We start from the raw sequence: 19,540 nt of genomic DNA, 5'->3' as shown, positions 1-19,540 counted from the left end.
ACAATCAAAGTGCCCTCCCTCTTAGAGGTAGGTCATGCCCTTTGGTATCAAACAGCACCAGGGTTTAAATCCTAGTCTGTCACTCGCTTTGTGCCCTTGAGTAAGTAAGTCCCTTAACTTCTCAACCCTGATTTCCTCATAAAACAAAGATACTAACTATGCAGTTCAGGGTTTCTGGGCAGCCCAATTTAGGGGAATAACGCAGAGGAAGAGGACAGTTTCCCGCACATAGCCACACTGGATGAATGACAGGATGGTTATTATTTTGCTCAGCTTATCCTAGCGAGGTCTTACAAAAGCCCTGTCAGGAGGCAGCTCATTTTCAGAGTGACCCAGAATCACATCCAGGCAAATAAATGAATGCTCCTGTCTTGACAGACTCACTTGGTTGGGGAGGCTGTAAGTTTCACTGGCTAATGCAAGGGCTGGCCCGCAAGACCCAAACCAAAGTGCACTCTTGTGCTTTCATGCTGACTAGCACTGAAAAAAAATCCAGTTTTCCTTTTCCTCGTTTTTCCCCCCTTGAAACACCTATGGGCCTATATCTGGCAGTCTGTACAAAACACAAACATCCTCCTACTATGGGGGCAACAAAGTCAAAGGGGGAGGAGGCCCAGGAGGAGGCAGCGTAGGCATTCTATAACGAGGCTAGTATGCATTACAGAACATCAGTATGCTATTTTCTAAAGAACAATATATAAGATGATCCCCTTGTTAAATATGGTGGTCTCTTATTTTATGTAAAACGTTAAGTGATTTTCCTGAAGTCACACAGCTGCTAAAAGCTGGGATTTGGACCCTGTCTTCTAAGGCAAACTCTTGCCTGTCGCTCCAAAGCGATGTTATCTCTCCCTGTAACGAGGAACAAGCCTGGCACCCAGTGCCAGTTACTTTGCTCTCCCAGCATGTGGAGGTCAGAGCCTTTCCTGAGACAAGACCTTGGCCCCCGTTATCTCAGGGTTTTCTCGATGCCTTTTCCTGGCCCCGGTCATCTCAGTCCAAGTCTCCCTCTCTCAGTATATCCTAGACATAAAATAATAATTCGCGAGAGATGAAAGACTTATATCCAATGGGAAATCATATTTTGGTTCCTAATGTTCCCCTCATTCATTTTTTTGGTTGGGGATATTTGTTTGAGAAAAGCTACTTCCCTATAGCCAAAATCATCAGAAAAACAAAGCAACCACCCAGGCATTTTTCCCTTCTCTTGTCTGAAGTTAAAAGAGGCCCATGCACCAGGAGCCCTGCATCCTTCCCCAGCAGGGCTGATCGTGTATGACTTGGGTGCATTTTTCCCTCTCTAGGGCCCATCTTAGAGAAAGAGGGTGCATTTGATGACCTCTAAGGTCCCTGCCAGCTTTGAGGTGTTATCATTGTATTCAAGTCCAACTATGAAAATTGCCAGCAGCATCTCAATGGATTGTAACATGCAGGCGTCTCGTCTCGATGCAATGTAATGCAGAGAAGAGGGTGCTGGGTTTGGAGTCAGACCCAAGTTCCAGTTTCGGTTCTATCACTTCCCAGTGGTGTGACCTAATCTCTCTGAGCCTCAATGTTGTCCTAAGAAAAATGGGTAGATATATGTCTTTGTTGTGTTCTTCATTCCTTTCTGTGTGTCTAAAGTATCACACAATAAATCAAAAGAAAGAGTGTGATTGTAATAAAACCTACTGCCATAGGTTATTGTGAGGCCCAGCTGAGATGACGCTGCCTGACAGTGTGCTGTCAACTCGTGGTACGGTCACCACCTAAGACAATGCCTGACACATGGCCATGGTTGGCAACTTCAAGGTCAAAAAAAAAAAGGCAGTAAAATCCCCTAAGCTTTGCAGTGTATAATTATGCTTTCCCCAGGAAACTATTAGCTAATCAGCCCAGACACAAATCTGTCCTCTATCGTTTACCTCTACTTAATACGGGCACTCAGGGGTGAACTTGAAGAGTAATCCAGCCTGCAATGGTGTTCTGCCTAAAGTTTATTTCCCCCCCCAAAAGCAAAAAAAAAAAAAAAAAAGCAGACTGCAACTTGGCAGTATACTTTAAGAGCTATAAAACGTTCATAACCTCTGACCAGGTAATACCACTCATGGGAATTTATCTAAGGGAAAAACTCAACAGAAGAATGAAACTGTGTGCAGGAAGACATTTTGGATAGCATTATCTAATTTAAAAACCAGGCAAAGAAAAAGAGGGGAAGAGTAGAGGAACTATTAAGTAAAAGATAGTAATGTCCACATAAGGGATGATTCTGTGGACATCAGAAAGGACCAATACTAAGGATCAGAAGCAACGTGGAGAAATACATAACATCACATTAAGTAGAGAATAGAGCATAAAATAGCATCTAAGCTGTGATTACATCTATGTAGAAATTATTTCTGCATACAGAGAAAGAGGAGAGAAAACAGAAAAGTGAAAACACTTATGAGATTGCCCGAGAACTCTTCCTTTAACAATTTGCAGGTGAATGCTGTTTGTATAATAAACACTGTTAAAATAGAACGAACGAGGATTTGGCCCTTCGTGGAGCCCTCTAGTAGCTATAACAGGATCACACAGTCATCCTGTTGATTGTACACCCCATTAATACTGAGATATATCAGATTAGGTTCATAACCCAGGGAGAGATGCTTCTTCCTGAATAAAATCCCAATCTATTGTTTTAAGCTTTCCTTTCCTTTCTGTGCCTCACGTCTTGAATTATATTCAAGATCCCATACCCATTATCAGAATAAAGAAATTGAGCAATGTTGTTGGCTGGATTTCGGGAGGGGGTTGATTAGGGAGCCTTGTAACCAGACTTTCTCATGGCCAAACTCACAAAAGGTGCCTGGGAGTTTTCCCTGCTCTCCAACCAGCGGCGACTGCTCAATAACTATGGCAACCATTATTTATTCAGTGAATTCGAGTGAAGATCGATACCTCCTGCCAGCTGGATCAAGGCTAGGCCTAGAATTCCTTGAGGAATTCAGAGACACTCCTGTTAGAAGCCAAAGGCACCTTCTTTGTTGTTTTGAGCAGCAACTGGATTTGTGGCTTCTTTACTTTTTCAAAAGGGCCGATTAGATAAAATTCAGTCTCCATGCAAACTACTGCCAGCAGCCAGCAAGGTTTTCAAATCACTAGGGAGTCACTAAGTGTCTGTGAGCTCCCTGGTAATTTGGAATTCCTCAAAACCCCAATCGCTGACATTTTAGCTGAAGGAACCCCCTTTCTTTCTACAGCTCGGTAAACATGGCTGCAGAACTGATATCGGAGAGTTCACAAATTCTGGAGGAAATCAGACATTTGAATTTTCCCCCTTCTTAGAGAATTATACACAGATGTTAGTTTAAGATGTTTGTCCGCCATTAACCAGAACAAGCTTCTCTGTATTTTTTGCATTTTGATCTACCTTATTTTTACCCAGTACTTCAGTATTTTAACTCAGCTTTATGTATTCAAAAATGTAAATGACAACTTACAGAATTGGTTAAGTAATGAATTTATGGGTCAGAAGCACAGTACATATAAATCAGGAAGAATTTGAGTCACATAGTTCAAACTCCCACCAAGACAAACTCCCACCTAAAGTTTTAGGCAGAACCAGCTGGACTAGGAGTTCATTATTTCACCTGATAATAAAATACAAGGGTGGGCAAAGTAGGTTTACAGTTGTTCAAATGGAAAATAACAATAATTACTAAAAATAATACAAGAACAAACTCTGTGTTTTGCATACTCACTACCTTATGATCCTCTGAATTAAGCAGGACAAAGATAATCTTTATTTAATAGATAAGGTAAGGCTCAGAGAATTAAGTGACTTGCCCATGGTCAAAATTAACAGGTTGAAATATTTCTATTACACCAGGCTGCCTTGAACTTTATGTTAGAATGTTCCTCCTTGTTCTGAGATGACTCAGCTCCCTCCTACTTTCTGTGTACCTAATTAACTAATTGGCTAATGACTTCCTTTAACAAATATTTATTGAGTGCCTATTCTGTACCAAGCCATGTTATAGCCGCGGGGTTAAAGTAGTGAACAAACAGATCACACTCCTGACCTGTATGGCATTAGCATCTAAAGACACTGTGGGATTCCCATGCATTTTAGCTATCCATGCCATAAATATGTCCTCTAAGAGAGAGAGGAAGGGAGGGAAGAGAAAGGAGCAGAGAGGAGGGAGAGGGAGGAGCAAGAGTGAAGGAATGAGAGAGAGAGGGGGAAGAGAGAGAGAGGAAAGGGAGATTGAGTGAAATAACAGAGCTACTTAGACTTGTGCTCGTGTTTTCCATTCTTCATCTAATTGAAATCTACTAATTCTCCAATCACAGATTGAATATTTCTTGAAGGAGGCTTTCCCTTTTTACTCCTAGTCTAGATTCTTTTTTCTATTTTTTCTCTCTGAAGGATGTACAGGTTGAAATCAGATATCTATGTGTCTATTGCCTGCCGCCTCCTTTAAACGTCAGCTCCGTGGGGGCGGGGACCGAGTCTGCTCACTGTTGTACCTCCAGCACCAAGCCTCCTATACAGCGGAGACACCGGAAGCAGAGAGACCAGGACCCAGGTGGATTCACTCATGCTCACTCCAGGACACATAGTCATGGAGGATAACAGTCTGCACTCTTTTTATTTTTCTCTTCTTGATATTGAGATTATATATGTGACTTAACAAATGGTTACTGCAATTCCATTGTACCTGCTTTTGCCCAAAATGTGCTCAAGTGTGCCACTGCCATGAACTTGCTAGGTCGTTTCCTTGATTTGAAATGCTCTTCCTCTGTATCTTGCCATGTCTAGATACCGTCTCTTTGGGAAGCCATTCATGACTAGTGCCTCCGACTTTCCTCACCCCTAAAAGGCCAGCACCGAATCTGGACTTCCCCTGCACCAAATCTGCCCCCTTTAAGGACCTGAGCACTAACCACCCTACGTCAAGTTTCCTGCATCACAATCAGACATGACTTCCTCATAGGCTGTCTACTTGCTGACCACAGGATGCCTACATCCCTGGAGATGGACACCCCACCTGAGGGCCCTCAATATTTGTTTAATGAACAGGTACTTGTAAAATGGTAATTCCACACGAACTTTGGGGGGAGGGTCCTTACTTATTAATCTTAATTAACTACAACTAGATATCACCTCATTGGTACCCTATCAGAAGCAAGGCATTCTTATTACTCTCTGTAAGGAATGTGGCAAAAATGAATGGTTAGGGCAGATGAACAGGGGACCTAAACGCATGTAACAACCACAACTGTGGGGAACTCCCTTTTACTGTAGGGAAGGACGGCGATCGGAAAGGAAAGAAACCATTTCCTGCCCCACCTCACCACCCAGTTTTTCACAGAGAGAGACAGAGACGTGGAGGAAGAAGAAAAAAAGAATTAGAAAAAAAGCCATGTTTTTGCAAACTATCAGTGCTGTCCAGATGCCTAATTTTCCTGGAAGCAAAACTGCTTAGCCTTCTAAGACCCTGTTTCCTTTTCATGAGTTCTCTGTGGTTTCGGAACAGACACTTTTGGGCTGTGTGTGTTTCTGATGCCAATAGCCCAAGTGATATTCCACAATCACCCTTTACGATCAATGGAGCTTATTCAGCAGTCAGGATTTCATGGGAGCCCATATTCAAATGAACATTAATATCCAGAACAATGCACCCTGCTGTTGCCCGGGCATTGCCTTTTCTGCCACTTCCTGATGCCTTCACACATTTCAAACCCCTTCCCAAGCAGCAAATCACAAAAAGAGTACTGTAAGGTCCAGAAATGAGAGAAGAGGGGGTTATGTATGTTGTAACCACAGCACCTAACATAACCCGCTCTGCACAGGCCCGCAGGCCTGCGGGCAGGGACTGGACTCCGCCATAAAAGACTTAGAGCATTTTAAGTGCTGCTTAATTCCTTTAATATCATTTTCCTTCTCCGAGCCTCTCTCAAACATCCAAGAAGACATTCAACAAACATACTGCCTTCTAAGGCAACCACCCGTTTCCTCATGTCGCTGAGCCTGATTTTGGACTACACGGGGTGCCCAAGGGCAAGGGGTGGGCATGCACCTAATTTGAGGGAGTCCCTGTCCCCATCCCTCCAGGAGGGAACACAGGTGCATCGAGTGCCTCTTCCGAATCCCATTTGGCTGCATCACAAACCTAACAATGTAATCTTTGTCGTCTCATGGAATAGAGGTTGTTATCCCCCTTTTAAAAATGGGAAAACCAAAGTTTGGAGAAATAAAACGGCACATTACCCAATGGCACTTACCTTATTAAATATGGAACCCCAGGTTAAAACCTGGGGGAGAAGCTGGATTCCCCAGGCCATGCTATTTCTACCCTGCCCCCTGGCCGCCTCCCTGAGCAAGTTTCCACATGACCGACGATGGGCTGAGCACAGCCATCACCGTGGGACACAGGGCAAATGCCCTCACAGACAGGACTGGCTCCGCCTTCTCCTCATCCCTACTCTGAACGATTGCTCTGGGTTGGGACCGCCTGACCTCACAGTTGTCTGTTGATATTCCCTTAAAGAGTAACACAACAACAACAAGACATGGACCTCAGGCCTCCTCCTAAACTACAGCTCTCACACGTGGACAGGCCTTTTCCCTCTTGGTCTCTCTTCTGCTGTAATTTGTGCTCAAAACCAGCTGTCAAGGTAGATCTTCCTAAAAGGCAAGCCTCACCACGATGCTCCTCTGGTCGGAACTCTGTGCGGATCCCCGCAGGTCCCCTCAAGAGACGCTCCGGCCCTCTCCCCTGGGTGTGAGAGGTTCTTCTCGTCCTGCCCCACCCACACTTGTCAGTCTCCTTTCCCATCACTCTCCTCTGTTCAGACGTAGCCTTCCCAAAACATGTGGTCAATGGCTTTTTTATTTTTATAAAAATAGCCAATTTTTATTTATGCCTAGAAATCTCACCCCTCCCGTTTCAGCTTGGTGACATCGTATCCTTTTATCAGGGGCCCGGTCGTGGAACCTCTTTGGAGAAGACTACCCCCCACCTTTGGCCTCTCAGCACTGTCTACCTGCTCCCACATTCCCACCACGGCCCTCAACACCTTGTGTCACGAGTACTCTCTGGGGATGTGCGCTGTCACCTCTGAACACCCACTGAAATGCCAGAGGGCCTGGATCGGCGAAGGCTTGTTGAAGAACTATACAGATGTGATTGTCATAGAGATGTGGCAATGTACTGGGTTTATTTACTGAAAGCCAAGGCTGGCTCCAGATTCTGTTTCTGTTTTTGAAAATGAACAAATCACCATACTCCCAAGTTTTGAATGTTTAACTGTCCTAGGGAGAGCTGAATGGGTTTGAAGTTGAGCTGAAGCACTTTAGTTGAAAGGCAGCCTTTGAACTCATTTCACTACCATCCTGCTGGAGTAGTGTGCCTGTGCCTTAAATGTGCTTATTTTCTTCGGGTGTACCCGGTTGGAAAGTCTTCTAAATAGAATCCATACCCTTAGAGTCTGCCCTTATTTTTGTTTCATTAATGACTCCCTTGGAAGTCTCTGGCAGCTGCCATCAAAAAGAAGGAAGTTTTACTCTGGCCAAGTGGCTCAGTTCATTGGAGCATCATCCCTTACACCAAAAGGTTGCAAGTTCGATTCCCAGGCAGGACACGTTCAGGAGGCAACCAATCCATGTTTCTCTCTCACATCAATATTTCTCCCTCTCTCTTTTCTCTCAGATCAATAAATATATATCTTTGGGCGAGGATTTAAAAAAAAAAGAGGAATGGAGTTACTCAGCCAGGACTAAAGACCTAGAGGAAGTGAGGGCCCACTGGGAACACTAAGAGAACAAGTTGGTCTGTGATTCCCACTCTAGCACATGCCAGTTCATTTTCTTCGCCTCCATGTAAATCATTCATTGACGAACCAGCCTAACCTCTTAAGGTGCTTAGATAGATCTCACAAGGCTGTGCTTCTGTCTCATGAGAAGAATGGGAGGAGAGCCCTGAGTCTGGCTAGCCTCCTCTGGAGCCGCCACCAGCTGTCACTGCCTCCCCAGGCCCCAGTCTGGCCCAGAAAGATGCGATCAAACTGGAAACTCTGAAAGTATCAAGGCACAAAGGGAGCTCAGGCCTCGGGCCTCGGGAGCAGCCGCAGGGAGGTGCCATCTCCTCTGTTTCCCGACACGACTTTCTAGTTCTCGCTTTCTTTCATGCCTTCCCTCTTTCTCTCTCTCTCTCTCTCTTGTCCTCTCTCATTCCATCTTGGGACCTTTTATCTCCCAAAAGATAAAAGGGGGGAAATGTGTAGGGAGAGAACGGCATAATATAGAAATGGAATATGTTTCATGCTTCTGTTTCTAAACTTTTTAAAATTATCGAGTTGAACCATTTCTGTTGTCTATAAATTTTCCTCAGTCCTCTGCTAAAGCTGTTAAAGAAAGTTGTAAATAAATAAGTAAATACATGTGTGTTTTATGTGTGTGCAATTCTTTGGTTTTACTTGGGGCCAGTAGCCCAGGACCAGGGAGAGGGGAGACTCGCCCCTCTACCCCACGGGAGCAGTCTGGGTAAAGTAATCTTCCTTTGAAGCCCCACGTGGAAATCACCCTGAAGCACCCTGAAGCAGCTGGTTCGGCTGTTTCACCCACGGAAATTCCGATTATCATACATTGGGCTTGCTGACAGTGGTAACCCAACAGGGGATCGTTCCTGGAAGTTCATGACCATAAGTTGCAGATATACATCACTTGTTTAAGCTGAGTTAAACAGAGCAGATTTCAGAAAAGTGGCTATCAGTTTCCTCATTTTCTGGCGTGTGTGACAGCCAAAGCCACAATCCACATTAACACAGGAAAGGAGAGGAAGGGGGCGTGGTCAGTTGGGGTGACCGCAGGGCGGTGCTTACCTGTGATCATGCTCAGTGCTGACAGGCATGCTAAGGCTTGGATATCAAGGTTCAGGCTCTTCAAACTTAAGGAAAAGTCTTTAATGGAGTCGAGCCACTCCCCAAATCCACGAAGGCACTGAAGTCGGTGCAGGACAAGTCCATTGCAGAACACAAACTTATCTTCAGCAGTGTTTGACCTAGAAAAGTCATGAGGGTGCAGGGTAGAGACACATTAAATAGGTCTATTCGGTCTGACTGATGGGACAGTATCACAACACACAGGGACCTGGACAGCTGTGGGGCGCTGCTCGGAACCCAGCGCGGTGCTGTCACGCCTGCCGGAACACCCTTGATGACAAGACTGCACTCCTGGGCTACACAACCACGACCCCTTGCTAACTTCCTTGGTGAGCAGCACACTCTGTTGCAGGCTCACCCTGGAACAGGACACTGAGGAGCAGGCTCCTCTGAACCATGGAGGTGAAGCTCAGTGCGCCGCCTCTCTCTGCAGTGAACCAAGGCGGTTCCCTCCTTTTCTTAAATGTCAAAAACCAGTAAGGCCTGAGGCAGGATACCATGATTCCATCGCCCAGACTCGGAAACCACCAAGCCCCCGCAAGTGTGGGAAATCGATCATAAACTAAAAAGTGGCTCAAAATTTAAAACGCCCTTATTTTGTATTACCTTCTCTGCTTTTAACAGTGGGGCTATGGAGGGCTATTTCTAAATCTGTGCTGACAGTGTACAATATGTCCACAAACATCCCATAGTTCTCTCATGAAAGGCGCCCTGGAACTTGTAGGTGGACATTGCCTCTCAGCCAGGGCAGGCTTGTGTGCTCCTTTACCTTCTCTACGTTTCCTTTTCCTTATGTCTAAAACAGGAGTTCTGACTGCTCCTTTCCTAAGATGGTTGTGGACATTCAATGAAACACAGGATCTGAAAGCCCATGCATAGTGCCTGGTACACAAGAGGAGTATTAGGTGTAGTCAATCCTGACTTCTATGGGATCCCAACGCGAGGCTTAGCCTCTCTTTAAGTTTCAAATCTCTTTCCACATAGTTCTCTCTCTCAGTCTACTGCACTAACAACGTAATATCTCTGCAACTCTGCCTCTCGGATGAGTAGCTTCACTTATTCATTCACTCATCAAGTGCTTCCTGAGCACCATGTACGTGCCAGTCCTAGACCCAGGCGCTGGGGAAAACTTGGTGAATAGAGCATACATAGTATAGGGCCTGCCCACATGGAGCTAACCATCTAATTCATCCTTTGCTGCCTGCCTAATAGATAATAGTCATGTCGCTGGTTTGGCTCCTGTGTACAGCGGATGAGCTGTAAGGGTGCCAATTACTGGCCCTCTAGTTGCGATTCCACCTCTGCCTCCTCCACGGAGGTGCACAAGGATGGAATGGCTCAACCACAAAGTTTGAAACCTGGACCTCCGACCACTGGCACCAGAATCACTGGAGCAGAAGGTAAAATGCAGATTTCTGGACTTCCTCTAAGAGAGCTCCAAACTGAAATAGCTGGGGAATGACGCATGGGAATCAGCACTCTACACAAGAGTTTCAGGTAACACAGTATGAAATTGTGGGGAGGGGGCAGTTAAGGAAGCAACTAAGGGGAAAGGGGGCTTTTTTCCTATAATATTGGGTGAAATGTTGGCTCCATCTCCTAAAAATCCATAACTGTAAGAAAGCAAGGATGATTGAATTTAAAATGCTACAGGTGGACTTGATGAGATGGGCCGAGACCCCAGGTTCCAGATTTTGGAAAAAGAACTTCCAGTTTGCGTTTGGCATCATTGAGTATGACAGGCTGATCCAAATCTTTTGATCCAGGAGCTATTCTCTTGGAGTAAACACTGGGGGTTGAGAAGCGGCAGGAACTCTTTACAGCCACATCTGGTGCCCTAGAACAGTGACTTTTAAATAGAAACCAGTGAGGTAAATGCAATGTTCCAAGCAAACACTTGCTCCCAGGAAATACCTTATGCACCATGCGACTCTCTCTAGAATCACAGAATGCTAGAGTTACAAGGGGCCTCAAAGGTCACCAGATCCAGCCTCCTCAATTTACAGGGAAAGAAACTGAACTTCCGATGAGGCAAGGGACCTGCTCAGGGTTCACAGCATAGTGTACAGTAGACCTGAGGGTAGAACCCAGGAGTCCTGGCTTCCAGTTCAGCGCAGTACCCACTACTTAGTTCTTTTAAATTTATGTTTTGATTTTAGAGAAAGAGAGCGTGTTGACCTGCCATTCCACAGTTGACTGTGCTCTGATCAGAGATCGAACTTGCAGCCTTGGCATGTCAGGGAGGTGCCAAGCTACCAACTGAGCGACCCTGCCAGGGTCCCCACTACTCAGTTTTTTAAAATGCTGGTCATATTTTCTATTTCTTTCTTGAGCAAACCCCTTTCTGATGACTCATCTGCAAACATGGCGGGTTTCAAACTTCTTCAAAGGAAGGAGAGGACTAAAGGAAGATAAAATAATAGCAATTACCTGATGGAAAGTCTGAGAACAAACAGCTCCAAAAAGGCTGATTCTATAAGTAATGTCTGATCTTCTTTGGGGAGATCAGTGAATCCGGGGATCTTTTCTGCCCAGCTTCTGGATACGTCAATGGAGGCCGTCAGAAGGTCGTAGAACTGTTGTACGTGCTCAGCATCCGTGCCCACAGCGGCCTGGTCAGTGGGACAGTACTAGAAAGCAAACCACAGACAGCCTTGTTATCTCAGTTCAATGGGGAAGACAGTGCCTTTGCTAATGGGTGCTTCCAAGACTGTCTGTGCCTGAATCTTTACTTTCAGGTCCCGTGGTTTACAAAGCCCTTTTGCATTCACAGTCTCTGGTTCTCACAATGGCCCACAATGCAGAGTGAATTTTGTTATCACTTGATAGACAAAGAAATCTGTGGAAGTCCCATCAGTGCAGTCGTTTTCAATCTTGACGACTGCCATCGCCTGGGGAGCTTTACAGAAACACTCGTGTCTTCGTCACCACCACAGAGATTCTAATTTAACTGGTCTGGATTGAGGACTGGTCGTGGGGACTTTTAAAAGCTCCCCAGGTGATTCGAAAGGGCAGCCAGTGCTGAGAACAAACACCTTGGGGATTTGTGTCCACCTGAGCCTCCGGGATCTACTGATTCCACTAAAGCACAGCTGTCTCCAAACAAGATGCTTAATCAACCCATGGTTCTCCAAGTATGGTCCCCACACCAGCAGCATCAGCAACACCAGGGAATGTACTAGAAAGGAACATCTCAAGCCCTGCCCCAGACCTACAGAACTGGAAACTCTGAGAGTAGGCCAAAGAAACTATTATCAAGATCTCCCAGTGATTCTCATGCACACTGAAGTTTGGGAATGACAGAACGAATGAACAGGAGAAGAGAAGGATTTTTGCTTGTTGTAGATGGATTTCTGTGAGACAAAACAAACCAGGAAGAGGATAGGGGAAGGGTGTCCCCTTGGCAGGGCCTCAGGAGCTGTGCACCATCAGACTCAGGACTTATGGCTGCTTAAATGAATAAAAATTAAATCAAAAATTCAGTTCCTCCATCACATTAGCCATTTTTCAAGCTTAAGAGCCACAGGTGGTGTAGAGAGCATTTCTGTCACTGCAGAACATTCTATTGGACAGAATCGATCTAGAGGGTCCCCGGAGAAGAAAGATACAAACAGGAAGAAAGTCTCTCCCCAGTTTTTGGATATTCTGGTAGAGCCAGGGTTTTGCTTGAATCACAGGAAGAACATCTTCCCTGCTTCAGGCAGAAAGATTGAGACAGCAAGGTAGTAGTGAAGAGACAGCCAACAGCACAGACAGCGGAAACACCTGTGGAAACACTCCTGCAAATACGCACATCATCTCACTCACACAAAGAGCTGCGTGTGCTTTCACATCCCTTATCTCCTGGGGTATGAATCTTTGTTCCTATGTTACAAATGAGGTAACTGAGGCTTGGAGCAGCGCTGAGGCCTACGAGACTTTCCCGAGTTATATAACCAACAGCCAAGACTCAAACGTGGCCTGTGGTTTCCAGTCCTACCCTTCCTGGCCATTGATGCCATCTGATGTTATTAACTGGTAGCCTGTGGTATGGTTTTACAAAAGCATTTTACTTCACTCAAATTGAAGGTCTCCAGATATGTATTCATTTGGCCCCATGTTTTGTCAGCAGCACAGTGACTGGCCCGCGATTAACCCTCAATCAGAAGTTTGTCCAACATTATTCAGCGAAAGCAGAGGCGAGAGAGTGCTTAGGTTTCCCACAATGCCCTAACCTGGCTGGAGAGGAAACAGCCAATAAGCAGCCAGATCCTTATTGGAGACCTACTTAGGTAGGAGGAAATGAGGCACTCATCTTAATTGGGTCTTTTTTTTTTCTTTGTGCTTTCCCAAGAGGCATCATCAAATAACAAAAGAAACAACAGACAAGGAGGCGAGCTACTTTAATCTGAGATTTGTCCAGTCCCCTAATTTTTGAAATAATGTAGCTCTCCTGCTTCAGTTATCTGGGGTGAATGACTTCATTTTTCTGAGCTTCAGTTTCCTCCTCTGTAAAACCGGGACAATACCTTCCCCAGTATTTTGTTGTGATGACTAAATGGGACAATATATGTGAAGGACCTGGCACACCGAACGTGTTTCCCCGATGACAGTGAGGATACTGGTAACAGTGGTGATGCTTGAAACTCTCCCGGTCCCTCAGCCTCTACATTTATGAGAAGGGGGAAAGTTTCTGCTTTTCAGCCCTGACTTTCTAGGATCCTTTAACTTCAGGTCCAGTTCAAAAATCCCGGGATCCTCTGTTCCCAAAAATCCCACCCAGGGCCCAGATTCTAAGAAGCCCTGGATGATTCTGTGATGTAACAGAGCAAAGTCCCATGCTCGGCAGTTAAGGAGGGCAGTCTGACCCCGGGGTCACTTTCTCGCCACCTCTTTTCATCGTGTGCACACTATTAACTGGAGAGCAGAAAAAGGGTATTTTGTTTTACTTTTTTAACTTTCTCCTCTGCTATGAATCTAATTCCATATATTCTCGAAGGGCAAGGTGAAAATCAGGGCAGAAGCATCTTTCGAAAGCTGCCGGCACTACATGTGAGGTTTCCAATGAGTAGTGACGTGGAGCAGAGGCATCAGCAGGTCACGGGGGCTCCTCCAGGCTCAGGCACTGACTTGCGGGCAGCCCTAGACACGCCACTTAGTTCTCTAAGTAGGAAGCAGGAAGCGACTGCAGGAAGTAGGAAGTGACTGCAGGCGGTCATCCCTAAGATTCCTTCTGGCTCCTGCATTCAGCTATCTTTCTGTCATTGATTTCTAGTTTAAGTCCATTGTGGTTTGACAGCAGACACTGTATAACTTCCATTTTTAAAAATTTGCTAGGGTGTGTATAGTAAGTATGTCCCAGAGTGTCAGCAATCTTGGTGATGCTCCATGCGATGGCTCTTGCCTGCAAAGATTCTAAATGTGGCTAATCACACCAGGTAGGATGTTGTTGCCTAGAATTTGACCTTGATTCAGCATTATTTTGTTTTAAAATAGTGTGTGTTACATGAAGAGAAAAAGACTAAAGGATGTAACCTTTTTCCTGGGAATGGGACCTAACGGCTCCCTTCGGCACCGAGTTCCCTGAAACCATGGCTCACAACTCAATAATCTCTCTGCTTCTAATATTTGCTCACCCTACTCCAGAGCACTTAGCTTTCACCCAGGGTCCTCTGTAGGCCTCCACCCCCGCTGGGCTCACATTTCATGCATCCTGCACACAGGGGAATGCCGTCCCTGCTGGCTCTGCGGGTGCTGGTTTCTCTGATGAAGCCCAGCAAGGAGGAAAGCCAGCAGGCCTGGCATGCCAGGCTGCAGCCAGACCCTCGGGGCTTCACCAGCAGTGATTCTAGTCCATGTTCCAGTATTCTGGAGCCAGGCTAGACACACCCTGAGCCACCAGTAACCGGAGGGTGAATTGAGGGTCAGCATCCAATGCTGAGGGAAAAGACGAACCAAGTATCCCCTCTACTGGAACCTAAGATTTAAAGAAACACAACAACTAAACCAGTAAAAACTATATTAAATGTTGCAAAAAATAAATATAACAACACATTTTAGATCCTTTCTTTGCCTGGCCTAGCACTTCATAAAAAACTCACCGAAGAACACTGGACCTGGAGTTGGAAGAACCGGGCCCCCCATCTCTGCTTGCCTGTTCCCCTGTGCTACTCTCCCAGGGCAGGTCTGGGGTTCACCGAAGAGAATCTGGAAATATTTGTTTATCGATCATTCCAATCAAACTTAGGCCAAATAGAGAAAGACTTTAGAAATGAATCTCTTTTTTTCCTGTTTATGCTAACTCTTTATTCTAGCTTTCATGGATGACTGATCCATCAAAAACCTGACTTTCAGTCAAAGACACAGGGTTACATTTACCGACACCCAACGTCTAACGGTGATTTCACCAAAGCACCTGGAATGAGAATCTGGAGCTACAAACACCAGTGCAAGTTAGTGAGACTGCAATGAGCCTACACATTTCATGTGGCAACGAGATAGATGGCTTTACAGGTCAGATTTCAGGCAGAGCCCAGGCCTAAAATACATTATAACAATGGGAACACCAACCCTAAAAAATTTTTAGCAATGTGATACTTTCATAGCAGCATGGAATCTGGTATTTACTCTGTCTCACTTGTCAGTCCAGGCTAAACATGAAAAATACCCTCAGAACATTTTCTCTCCCCTTACAATGCTGCTTTCCCTGCACCTTTAGACTCTTTCCATGTGATCATCCTGTAAGCCAAACTGTATATACGTATTCTTAGGTTCCTATACTTTAAAAAGTGACACTTCAAAAATTGGCAGTGAATGTATTTTTCCCCATATGTATTTTTTTTCTTACCTAATGAACTCCCCTCGAAAACAAAACCAGAAGCAAACAAACAAAACCCCTCTCTTCTCACCAGAGGCATCACTGCAGTTACTGGTTTACTTTCTCTTTTCTTTGTGGCAGGTAAGCTCTATGAAGGTAGGTGCTTTTCTTATCCAACAATGTGCCCCTTGCTCCAGAACAGTGCCTGACAGGCAGGAGCCATTCCACATATACTTATTAAATGAACTAATGGCTTTCTTGAAAATCTAATTCCTACTGCTCATTCCTTGTCAGTCCAAGAAAAGCTAGGAAATAGGAGATTCAAAATAAAATTGAACTGTTCTTACTAAAGTATATTGATGGTTCTTAAAATTTTAGTGCACTGATCATCCAAGGTGCTTGTAAAAATAGTGATTCCTGCCTACCTTCTCCCTTTCCCCAATTCTGATACGGTAGGGCCTAGGCGTGGCCAGGGAATCTGCATTTTTAAGCAAACACCCCAGCTCGTTCTGACAGAGGCAGTCTGGGCGCCACACTTTGGGAAATGCTGACCTGTTACAGCAGGCATAAGGATCAGAGAGAGTCAGGGAATGAGAAGGCAGAAACGGTCATGGGTGTGCACTTAGTCCAATCTCCTCACCATTCAGGGGCAGGGACTGGCCTGAAATCATCTAATGAACTGGTGGCCGTCTCAGAGGAGCCTCATGAAACCACTGTCCGCAGAGTTTTCATGCTGTTTACTTTGTAGGTCTGACACGTGTTGGCCATGTTATTTCTCAAGCTATCTTGTTAACATACTTAGATGCCATTTGCTGGTGCCTGGTTTTATCTAGGCAGTATCTCTTGTATTTGGCGTCTGTTACTACACTAAGTGACACCAATTACCAGAAGACATCCCGGTTTGCTGAAAAATACTTGAAATGACCAACTAATGAGGAGGTTAAGTTTATTTTCTCATTAGTAATTATGTAGGCTCTGAAACCAAGCCCAGTATCTATATATACTCGTTTTGCTAAATTAAAAGCAACTGTGGGGCAGGGAATAGCAACATTTTAAGAAGAAACAAATCAAATGTGACATGTTTTGACTGCACTGATATACAATGATCTGAGCTCAGTTTTGAAGGAGAGGAGTTTGGCCCAGAGGAAACGTGAAGGTCCCAGAGCCAGGAACACTTCACAAAGCGAGCACTCTCTTTCTGGCCCCGAAAATGTTCATTCCCTCTGTGACTTGGAACACAACTCATCCAGCTCCTTTTCCCACCAATGAGGAAAGCGGCGCACTACCTTAAAGGCACATATGCCGGTACAAGAAGATTGGAATGTACATACATGTCTGGTGAACGTGTCTTCATTTCTCTATTTGCCTGATTCACTGAGGGAAGCTAGAACCTTTTGTACATTGTTTCCATCCAATCAACTGTCCGACTCCAACCTGACAGGGCAAATTCCTCTTTAAAATGTAATAACTTATGGATACACACCACTGCTGTTAATGGGCAGGAACAAGTGAGGAGTCTGACATGTTTCACTTTATCCCCTTTAAATGGTTTGCCTTTTCAAAGAGCAACGGACATTTGTTAATAGCATTGTAATTTTTGAAAAACCTAGTTAAACTGGCATATAATAGAAGGGGCAGCATGGTGAAATGGAAACATATTCGAATGCCCTGAACGGCGAGATTTAGATCTAGGCCGAGCTCTGCCACTGACCTTGGGTCAGTCACTTAACTCTTGGAAGCCTCTATTTATTCCTCTGAAAATATGGGGGTTCGATTAGATGATCTCAAAGTTGCCTCCAGTTGTATACATTCATGAATATAAAGTTTTAAGGAGAAGGTATTATGAAAATTGAGTTTCAATGAATGACATTCTTAAAAAATTTACCAAAGCCATAAATTATAGCACAGAAAGCTGGGGCATAAGTACCAGTCACTCGATACACTCATCTTGCTTCATTTATTTTGTGCTGTTTTTTTTTTTTTAGAGAACAAAGCAAGTTCAATCTTATTAAATAACATGTTACTTAAAAACAAATATATATAATCACTTGCATTTGGGGATAATAAGCTAAACCCCAGAATCATAAAATCTTGGAGCTGGAAGGAATTTAATATCACCCCAAATAGCCTCTGCTAGTGAGAAATCCTGTTACATGTTCTCATTAGTTCCTTTTATCGATGATCACAGCTTCCACAGTAGTTCTTGTAGTTAAGAGAGCTCAAGCCTTGTCTTCAGGGTGAGCTGAAACAGGCTCCCTCCTTCTTCCTCCAGATCTGCCCTGGAGAGCTACAGTCCTTTTTGCCACAGGGCAAAACGGTGACCTAATCTTGCCAAACCTTTTCCCTTCCTGTCTACATACGGTCATTTCCTCCAATCATCCCTTAAAAGTTTCCAGAAACAATATGTCCACATCCCTCTTAAACCCAGCTTAGAATTGGACTCAACCCTGACAGGTGGTCTGATATATATAGGACAGAATCCATGGGACCATCCCCAACTTGGTTTTGGTACCACACTCCTGCTGCTCAGGGTAATTTAGCATCTCTCTCTTCCACCACACATCACGGATCCTCTGTTGCTTCATTGCAAGTGTGTGTGGAACAGACTCCCAAAATCTTCTTAACATGGACTACTGACAGGCCAAGGCCCTCCCATGTTTTTAAATTCTAAATGCTTAGCTTCACATTTATTTTTGCTAACTTCCTCCATGATGGCTTCAGCCCATCCTGTTCCAACCTGTCGAAATCACTCTGAATGTTGATACTGACATCCATCATATTAGCGATCCCTCCCAGCTTCCTGTCATCTGCAAATGTGATCAGCATGCCTTCTCTGCCTTCATCCAAGTTTTTGATAAAAACTCAAAGTTCATTGATTTGGGTCCAATTTTTGATAATGTTGTAAAGCCATCTAAAAGCAAGAGAATCCAATCTACGAGGTTCAACCTGATTCCAAAACAATGCAATTAAAATAAATACGCTTTACAAAATTGAGCCAGGCCCCAAAGGTAGATCAATGTGACCCAGACTCTGTCATGGTCAATCTGCTATTTTGAACACAGCTAACAATTAAATTGGATAAATGTTTGTTGATGAGGATGATGACTCTAGTCTAACACACTGAATGGTGCAGAGCAGGCAACATGCTGGCTTGATTTCTTGGCGTGGAGACAGTTCCCAGCTGGGACAACCCAAAGTGCTGGGGAGGATTTGCCCCTGAATAACTGAGTAGTCCATGTGGACCAATAATCGAATAATTTGGGGCCAAAAAAATCACTTTTGGAGCCTCAATTCTCTGGCCAGACCACCAAAAAGTGATTTCAAATACCCTGGAATAATGGCAGATTGTGTTATGTAGTCTTGGCATGGGCAGTGTCAGAAAGCTTCATTAAGTCAGAAAAATTGCCTGAGGGGAGGCTGGAGTCCCTTCAGGGAGAAGGTCTTTGATCCCAGCACCCTCTCACACTGGAACCAGACAGGTAGTCAAGTTCGGTATCTGGGAGATCAGACTCTGGGGTCAAATACACTTGGTGTCTAATTCTATCTCTGGCGCACACTAGCTTTATGATCTTGGGTGTTTGTTCAGTCCTTTAGCCTTTCTCAGTTTTAATCTCCACATCTTTGAAACAGAGATCATAACACTTACCTTAAAGGTATTGCTACACGGCACCTGACATGCGAAGTGCTCATACTCATGAGAACATTCAACAGAGGGTGAATGAGGTTTGGTCACAGAGATGACACACAGGGAGGGCACTGTGCTAAAGACTTGATGAGTGTCATCTTACTTCATCTTCAGAAACCCCAGGAAGTAGATATTATACCTATCATACC

At 44.7% G+C, this 19,540-nt stretch overlaps 1 protein-coding gene across 2 annotated transcripts in view; it reads right to left on the bottom strand.

Moving 5' to 3' along the window:
• NR4A3 (nuclear receptor subfamily 4 group A member 3) overlaps positions 1–19,540 on the bottom strand; it is a 32,122-nt gene that overhangs the window by 3,379 nt on the left and 9,203 nt on the right. For both annotated transcript variants that reach the window (XM_037035864.1, XM_037035863.1), the window contains 2 exons: positions 11,341–11,540; positions 8,851–9,029 (listed from right to left, as the gene is read on the bottom strand). In XM_037035864.1, the coding sequence (XP_036891759.1) occupies positions 8,851–9,029; positions 11,341–11,540 (379 nt within the window). The remainder of the gene's footprint in view (positions 1–8,850; positions 9,030–11,340; positions 11,541–19,540) is intronic.

This window comes from Sturnira hondurensis, unplaced genomic scaffold (genome assembly GCF_014824575.4).
Source record: "Sturnira hondurensis isolate 20B ecotype Veracruz unplaced genomic scaffold, ASM1482457v3 Scaffold0022566, whole genome shotgun sequence".
NCBI classification, from domain to species: domain Eukaryota; kingdom Metazoa; phylum Chordata; class Mammalia; order Chiroptera; family Phyllostomidae; genus Sturnira; species Sturnira hondurensis.
The sequence above is the reverse complement of the archived record's forward strand: the minus strand, read 5'-3'. Positions and strand labels throughout refer to the sequence as shown.